At 43.7% G+C, this 8,965-nt stretch overlaps 1 protein-coding gene across 1 annotated transcript in view; it reads left to right on the plus strand.

Moving 5' to 3' along the window:
• The window catches only part of SLC16A12 (solute carrier family 16 member 12), a 74,067-nt gene that overhangs the window by 59,950 nt on the left and 5,152 nt on the right, over positions 1-8,965 (plus strand). The window contains exons 5-7 of the mRNA XM_004701350.4: positions 956-1,099; positions 3,813-4,392; positions 6,518-6,777. Coding sequence (XP_004701407.4) covers positions 956-1,099; positions 3,813-4,392; positions 6,518-6,777 — 984 coding nt within the window. The remainder of the gene's footprint in view (positions 1-955; positions 1,100-3,812; positions 4,393-6,517; positions 6,778-8,965) is intronic.

Below are 8,965 nucleotides of genomic sequence, written 5' to 3' on the forward strand. Positions count from 1 at the left end.
GATAGTTTATAAATTGGTATTTTGTCATATCTTGCCCTGTCCGACGTCTCCCTTCACCCACTTTTCGGTTGTCTGTCCCCCATGGAGGAGGTCACATATAGTTCCTTGTAATCGGTTCCCTCTTTCCTACCCACTCTCCCTCTACCCTCCCTTCCCCATCCATCACCTCTGTCATCAGCCTGGGGGACTCAATGAGCAAGAGTCATGGGGGGAATGCGCATGCACTCTGTATCAGATAGCTTCATGTCCTTGGGCATGTCATATCCTTCTGAGTCTCAAGTTCTCCTTGCGTTTGATTTATATTTTACAAGCCTTGCTGTAAACACCATTCTGATGTGTTACTAAGCCACCAGTAGGGTGAAGCTGACCAAAATGTCTCTCTGGGTGGGAAGCATTTTCCTAGATTTTTTTTTTAGGCTTAGAATTCCCACCCACAGGGTGTCCTGAAGTCAGAAAGACGTGCTAGATTGTGGAATTTACCGATGGTCTCTCTCCTGGTGTTTCCATACATGACATCGCTGGTCTCACACTGTTGCCCATCTCTGTTCCCCACCAATGAAATGCCACCATTATTTCTTATCATGTACAATGAATACAGGACAAAGCATATAAGGCACATCCCTATGCAAGTGACATGTAAATTAAGAATTGGTCCACCGGTGAAAAACTTCCCATAGTTCAGAGTTATGATTATAGTATGAAAAGTGAAATAAGCACTGGGATGCAAGTCAGGGGACTTGAGTGCTACTTGCAGCTCTGCTGCTTCTCTCTGTGTAACCGTGAACAAGCCACCTCCTCTTCATTCTCTGAGCTGCTGTTTCCAAATCTGTAGAGTGAATGGGGTGAATGTAGGCCTTCGGCTGCTTGTTTGCGCCTCTGCCAATGCCACACCACAGCCTTTTCCCAATGCCTGCAAGACCTTTCTGTTAAACTGCTTTCTTATTGTTTTTTGAAGCTCCACTCGGGAGTGTTGTCAGTAACCATTTATCCTGTCAAGTGGGAATCATGCTGGGTGGCTTGCTTGCATCTACTGGCCTCATCCTGGGCTCATTTGCCACCAGCCTGAAGCACCTCTACCTCACTCTGGGAGTTCTTACAGGTAAGAGTCCCTTGTGCCACTTGTCTCACTCCATCTTACTCAGATGTTGCCAAGTACATCAACAGAACTGTAATTCATAAAGTATTCACTTTGCTAGATGTAAAGTTTAGCTAACCCAACTTATGCTTACCTACTTAACACAGCAACAAAAGAGCTAGAAATGATGTTGATTGCACCAAGCTAACGACAATGCACCCCTCCTTCCATCCAGTCATATGATCCCAAGAACAGCTGGCTCTCCCATTGGCAGCAGTGTGTGGCTGAGATTCTACACTCAGAAAACATAAGATAGTCAGGGTGGCAGATTCTTAGCCACAATCATTCTCCTAATATCTTTGCTAAGACATTAAAATATTACCTGCAATCAGTCTGTGTTGCCCGTTTTATAGTGACTACTATTGTCTGATAAATGAAGCCTTTCTACTTTAAAAAAGAGAGCCCCTGATTGCGAATACTTTCATATCATATGTTCTCTCAATGATCTGGAAGTATCACATTAACGAATCATAATGAGAAGCAATAGATATGCATTCCATAAGTCACACGTCAGGGGACTGCATAAGTTCAAGGTGGGGTTAGTGGGTGGACCTGGAGTACAGGATGGCCCCAACTCTCAGAACGTTGAGAGTAACGTGAACACCTGTCCAGGCCCAGTACCATAGGGATACATGAATCCAGCTACTAAAGAATGAGTCTCCAAGTGAATCTGAAACTCTAGTTCTGCGAACTATTTATGTACCCATCTACCCCTAGAAATCCAAAGGACCCAGCTGCCAGGCTAATGGCTCTTCCCGGGATTGACCTCCTTTTAGCACGAAGTCCCATGTCCAGGAAAGCTCCTCATCCGTGCATGTTGGATGGTCGGCCACAGTACACCACAGCTGGGAACAGAAGCTGAAGTCTCTTTTTCATTCCCTAGCATCTAGATCACATCAAAATCATGCTTAAACCCTTTAGCCTTTCTTGACTTAAAGAACAACCCATTGCCATCAAGTCAATTCCAATCTATAGTAATGCTGTAGGACCAAGGAGAAGCATTCCCTAGGGTTTTTGAGGTGGTAAATTCTCACAGGAGCAGAGACAGTCTTGTCCTTCTTCAGCGGAGTGGCTGGTGGATTCAAACGAGGTTAGCAGCCAAGTGAAGCCCGCGGCCACCACTCAGGACTCCTAAAATAGACCCTTACATGGAAGCTAAAATGGGGCATATATTCAGGCTGCTTTTTCTTTTTTGTTGTTTTTATAATCTTTTTATTAGGGGCTCATACAACTCTTCACAATCCGTACATACATCGTTTGTGTCCAGCACATTAGTACATATGTTGCCATCATCATTCTCACAACACCTGTTTTCTACTTGAGCCCTTGGTGCCAGCTCCTCATTTTCCCCTCTCCCTCCCCACTCCCCCCTCCCTCTGAGCCCTTGATAGTTTATAAATTATTGTTATTTTATCATATCTTACACCATCCGACGTCTCCCTCACCCACTCCTCCGCTGTCCATCCCCCAGGGAGGAGGTTATATGTAGACCTTGTCATCTGTTCCCCCTTTCTCCCTCACCTTCCCTCCACCCTCCCGATATCGCCACTCTCTTCACTGGTCCTGAGGGGTTTATCTGTCCTGAGTTCACTGTATTTTCAGTTCCTATCTGTGCCAGTGTCCATCCTCCAGTCCAGCCGGATATGTGAGGTAGAATTGGGATCAAGATAGTGGGGGGCAGGAAGCATTTAAGAACTAGAGGAAAATAGTATATATCATTGTTGCTACACTGCACTCTGATTGGCTCATCTCCTCCCCACAGCCCTTCTGCAAGGGGATGTCCAACTTCCCCCAGTGGACCCTGGGTCCCCATTCTGCACTCCCCCTCATTCACAATGCTATGATTTTTTTTTTTTTTTGTCTTTGATGCCTGATACCTGATCCCTGATCCCTTCGACACCTTGTCATCTTACAGGCTGATGTGCTTCTTCCATGTGGGCTTTGTTGTTTCTCAGTTAGATGGCCCCTTGTTTATCTTCCAGCCTGTGGGACCCCAGATTCTATATATTTTGACAGCTGGGCACCATCACCTTTCTTCACCGCATTTGCTTATGCAACCGCTTTGTCTTCAGCGTTCATGTAGTCTGGAGTGCTTCTTCCATATTGGCTTTGTTGTTTCTTAGCTAGATGGCCGCCTGTTTGTCTTCAAGCCTATAAACCCCCGGATGCTATATCATTTGATAGCCAGGTACCATCAGCATTCTTCACCACTTTTGCTTATGTACCCGCTTTATCTTCAGCGATCGTGTCGGGAAGGTGATCATCATGGAACGCCAGTTTAATAGAACAAAGTATTCTTGCATTGAGGGAGCACTTGAGTGGAGGCCCAATGTCCATCTGCTACCTTAATACTAAACCTGTAAATATATGCACATAAATCTATTTCTCCATCCTCATATATAAATATATTTACACATGTACATGCCTTTATTTAGACCTCTATAAATGCCCTTTGCCTGCTAGCTTGGTATTTCTTTCTAAGAAGAAAATCACATAGGCTATATTTTCCACAATGTGGATGAGAGGTCACAGGTTACTTCTGTTCACTTGACGTAGAACAGCTTGAAAAGGGTTAACAGAAGGTCAGATTCCCTTTAATCCAATAAAATAGAATTGCCTGTGTGTATATAGATCTTAGTTGTCCATGATATACTTACGGAGCTCTCTTTATCTCCAGGTCTTGGATTTGCACTTTGCTACTCCCCAGCAATCGCCATGGTTGGCAAATATTTCAGCAGACGGAAAGCCCTTGCTTACGGGATCGCCATGTCAGGAAGTGGCATTGGTACCTTCATCCTGGCCCCGGTGGTTCAGCTTCTTATTGAACAGTTTTCCTGGCGGGGAGCATTACTCATTCTTGGGGGCTTCGTTTTGAATCTCTGTGTTTGTGGAGCCTTGATGCGACCCATTACTCTGAAAGAGGACCCTACCACTCCAAAGCCAAACCATGTCTGTAGAACTCAGAAACAAGACTTCCGGTGGGCATCTCCCTGTCCACCTTTGACCAAAGAATGGCTGCAGACCTGCCTTTGTTGCTCTTTGCAGCAGGAATACAGTTTTTTACTGATGTCAGACTTTGTCGTGCTAGCCATCTCTGTTCTGTTTATGGCTTACGGCTGCAGCCCTCTGTTTGTCTACTTGGTGCCTTATGCTTTGAGTGTTGGAGTGAGTCACCAGCAAGCTGCCTTTCTGATGTCCATCCTGGGGGTGATTGATATTATCGGCAATATCACCTTTGGATGGCTAACAGACAGAAGGTAATCCCGTGAATCTACAACTAATTTCTCTACTAGGAGATTGGAGCCTGGAGGGGCTCTTCACCCCCTTTGCTCGGTAGAATACCTAATTATTGTACCCAGTAGAATCCATGGTCTGACTGTTTATGAGCCTTAAATATTAAAAAGAAAGAAAGAAAAGAAAGATATTTCCTTTGCTCACTTTTCTGGATCAGGGGCTGATTTTTTTTTCTGTAAAGGGACAGGTAATAAATATTTTTGGCTTTGTGAGCCATATGCTTACTGCCATTACTCTCCAGTTCTGCCATGGTAGTGAGACAGGAGCCATAAATAATATGTAAACAAGAGTGCTTGTCCCAAGACTTCACTTTGTAACATTGCAATTTAAGTTTCATGTGTCACAAAATAGTCCTCTTTTGACTTTTTCAACCACTTAAAACTACTGGAACTATTCTTCTCTCACAAGTCATTTTAAAAATGTGGTAGGCTAGAGTTTGACCCCCATTCTAGCTGGTTTCAGTTGTGGTCTGCCTAAATCGGACAAGGTGGGGGGTGGTATGTTATTCAATTGGAGACCTGAGAATAACTACCAATTTGAATGACAGGTTAACTCCATGCCAAGTGAAATCAATGCCAGATAAGACAAATGCAGGAAGGATGTTGTGTGTGAGCTTTTTGTGACCAGAGCAGTCAGCTGGTCATGGGGAGAGGAACAGAATCTGTTTAGGCAGGTGCAGTAAATACACATGAGCTGTACCTTCTTATTTATGTTTGATGATGCAAATGGAAAATATTTTCATGACAAATATTGGCTTGGAAGCCAAAGGTATAAGAAATCTACTTAGTTTCTTCAGCAGATGTTCCTCTATTTGGAGAAAAGAGGGCAAATTATTCATCTTTTCCTAAATGGCGACTCTTCGCTATCGAGTTATAACCTATCTTCATTATGGTCTTTCCCATTTGATGTCCTAGCTAACTAATCAGGAGTCACCTGCCACTTTCCAGGGTTAGGAATATAACCGTTAGGGCTAGTGCCACCTTCTTCATGTACAAGGAAGGAAGGGAAGGGCTATTTGACGATCAAATAACTCAGTAGGACGCAGTTTGGCAAAGATATGAAAGTTGGAGACCTTCGGGGCTTAGTTCTTAAGTTGGCTCTGCCCTTTACCAGCTTTATGGCCTAGAAAAAGTCCGCTACCTACTTCCTCTGAGCCTCAAGTGTCAGATGTAAATCGGGGCAATGTATTATATGCCTGTTGATCTCATAGCATTTTCGCAGGCTTAGATGAATCTTTGTGTCCAAAAGACTCCTCAGGCATAAAGTGCTCTCCAAAAGTAAATGGTAGGGGGTGACATTAGGTAGTCATTGAAAATTAGTATCACAGATGAGTTAGAAGTAACCTCAATTAGGGAGATCTTCAAAGTAAGACTTAGTCCCAGAACAAATCTTAATTATGTATGGAGACTTACTTTAATGTCTTCAGACCAGCATATCTTTTTAAAACATTTGACTTATTGAACATCAATGAGGAGCCATGATAGTATAGTGGTTAGGCATTGGGCTGCAATCCGTATGGTCAGCCGTTCAAAACCACCAGCAGCTCCTGGGGAGAAAGACAGGAATTTCTACTCCCATAGACAGTTACAGTCTTGGAAACCCACAGGGGTGGGGTGGGGTGTGCACTGCACGTCGGCATCTACTAGATGGCAATGAGTTTGATTTTGTTGTTGTTGTTTTATGATGTATCACATATCAGTGGGCCATATATCTGAAAGTACCTTATGTGATAGACGGCCAGAAAATACGAGTCTTCTAACACTCATAATTATCCTTAGAGAATCCTGATGAGATGAATAACCTCCGGTTTTACAACTGGAACTGAGGACAGCGTTAGGCAGTCAGGTGTTAGAAATGGATTCAAACTGACACCTTTCTGATCTTAGAGCAGATTTTCTTTCTACTGTACCAGACATTTGGGGGGAAGGGGAAATGAATTTGCATTTACATATGCCAATGGCAAGATAAAAGACGCCTTAGATAACACAGTGGAACAGCTCTCTCTCTGTATAACTATGATGCTTACTGCGCTCGGCCAGGGTACAGAATCGGTGCTTACCATAACATGCTTGTTTTCTTGGTTCACAGGTGTCTGAAGAGCTACCAGTGTGTCTGCTATCTCTTTGCCGTGGGCCTGGATGGGCTCTGCTATCTCTGCCTCCCAATGCTTCAAAGTCTCCCGTTGCTTGTGCCTTTCTCTTGTACCTTTGGTTACTTTGACGGTGCCTACGTGACCTTGATCCCAGTAGTGACTGCAGAAATAGTGGGGACCCCCTCTTTGTCATCAGCACTGGGCGTGGTTTACTTTCTTCATGCTGTGCCGTATTTGCTGAGCCCACCCATTGCAGGTCAGTTTCCAGAGGGAACCCCCCAAACCCGCACTTCTTCCCTTTCTTCTCTGATGTGAAAAAAAAAAAACGAATCCCACGCAATTACACAAGGACAATGAAAAGAGTTGGGGAAAAGTGTGAAAGCAAAATGGGGTGCAAGATCCATCCCCAAACCATCATGTTTTCGCCTCCATCCTCATTTCATAACCTAAGTCATATAAGTAAAGTTTCTTCCAACTTCAGCCTACCTAGAAAGAGTAAGTGCCAAAGTAGAGTCCAGATGTTGTCCCACACAATTGATAGAGACAATGAATGAGAACAGCTGTTCGGACTTACCAATAGGGAAGGCGCCTTCAGAGGAAATCTGGCAGTACAGGATCCCAGCAGGAGACGGTGACTGGGAGGCTGGCGAGATGAGTGTGACTGCGATGGCGGGTCTTGAAGGCCAGGCAAAGCATCAGGGCTCTTTGTTTTTAAGAGACTCTGATAGTGTCAACATTTTTGTGCAAAGGGGGGATCAGATGTAGCGTGTATTTCAGAAAATGTGATCTAGCGGTCAACGTTGTCACTTAGGGGAGAGCTGGTTAGGATTCCATTCAGGGGGTTCAGAAGAGGACTGATAAAGGCTTGAACTCCGGCTATGGCCACAGAATTGTAAATGTGCTCTGGAGCCAAGGAGGAAGTTTTAGGAAAGAAAACTCAACTGGATTTAGCATAGGGAGGTGAAGCAGCAAAAGGAGGCGGAGGTGTCCTAGAGAAGAATGGCATGGTTGGAGGGAATTTTCAAGTTGCAGAGGTGGCTTTGCAAGAAAAATAAGTTCTAGACTCTGTGTAGCTCTCTGAAATACACATATGCCAGTGTTCAACCGGGCAGTTTCAAGGTGGAATCGGAGCTTTAGAGGAAAGCCGGGCTTGGCTACACAGACGTGGGTGGGAGCCCTCAAATAAAGCCCCTGGAGTGCTTTATGGAGAGTAAAATGCTATAAGCCGTTAGGGCCTAATTAGACAAGCAATACACAAATAATATTTCATGAAATAAATATTAACCTAGTAAATATTGAATGCATAGAATAAGGAATTCAAAAAATATTTATTGTTTGTATAGACCCTTCCTCGTGGTTGGCACCAGAGTTCAGTAACATATCAGAACCTGCTTCCTTTGTGTACGTGGTCTATACATTACTGTCTGTCAGCGGGAGAGCCTCAGAATCCTATGGAACACTTGTGAAAATGCAGATTACTTGACCCGCCCATGTATGACTTGACTCTTTGGAATCAAGACCAAGAATCTACCTTCTCAATCATCTTTCTTAGGAGAGTTATGTCTACGAAACCAATTGCTGTCGGTTTGCTTCTGATTCATATCAACCCCATAGAACAAAGCAAAACTGTACCTTAAGACTGCTCTATGGACCAAGACTGCCAGAGCTTTCTCCTGTGGAACAGCTGGTGGATTCGAACCTTTGGGCTAACAGCTGAGTGCTTCACCACTGCACCACTAGGGCTTATCGTGCACACTAAAGGTTGAAGATAATAGGTTCAGGTAATTATCTGCCTAAAGCATATCTACAAAAGTGAAAGATGGCTCTGAACATAAGCAAAAGAAACATGAGCCAGATATCCATGTCTATGGATTGCAAGACTTACCATCATTAAGGTGCCACTACTTCCAAAGCAATCTACAGATGTACTACGATTCCTATTTATATTCGAACAGCTATTATTTTGTGGAAGTGGAAAAGCCAGTCCTCAAATTTATATGGCACTTCAAGAGTCCCTGACTAATCAAGTCAGTTTTGAAAAAGAAGAACCAAGTTGAAGGAAGGATTCACACTTCTTAATTTCAAAACTACCATCATCAAAACAGTGTGTGACTGTTATAAGTATAGGGTATAATAAAGGGATATAGATAATATAGAGTAGCTTATAGGTATAAGTATAGGGTATAATACAGCGATAAGGAATGGGCCATTGTGTTAGTCTGGGTAGTCTAGAGAAACAAATTCACGGGCAAAGAGCTTTTATACAAGAGCAATTGAATATTGCGAAAACATCCCAACCCAGTCCAGCCCAAGCCCATAAGTCCTATATTAGTCCATATGTTTGATATCATTCTATATAGTCCTCTTCAGACTCCCGAAATACAGGCAATGACACTGAATGCAGGAAGATCGTAGGCTAGCGGGTCTCCATGTGACTTCTCCAG

Source organism: Echinops telfairi, unplaced genomic scaffold, assembly GCF_000313985.2.
Source record: "Echinops telfairi isolate 266 unplaced genomic scaffold, ASM31398v2 ScPeMD7_70;HRSCAF=299, whole genome shotgun sequence".
In the NCBI taxonomy this organism is placed as follows: domain Eukaryota; kingdom Metazoa; phylum Chordata; class Mammalia; order Afrosoricida; family Tenrecidae; genus Echinops; species Echinops telfairi.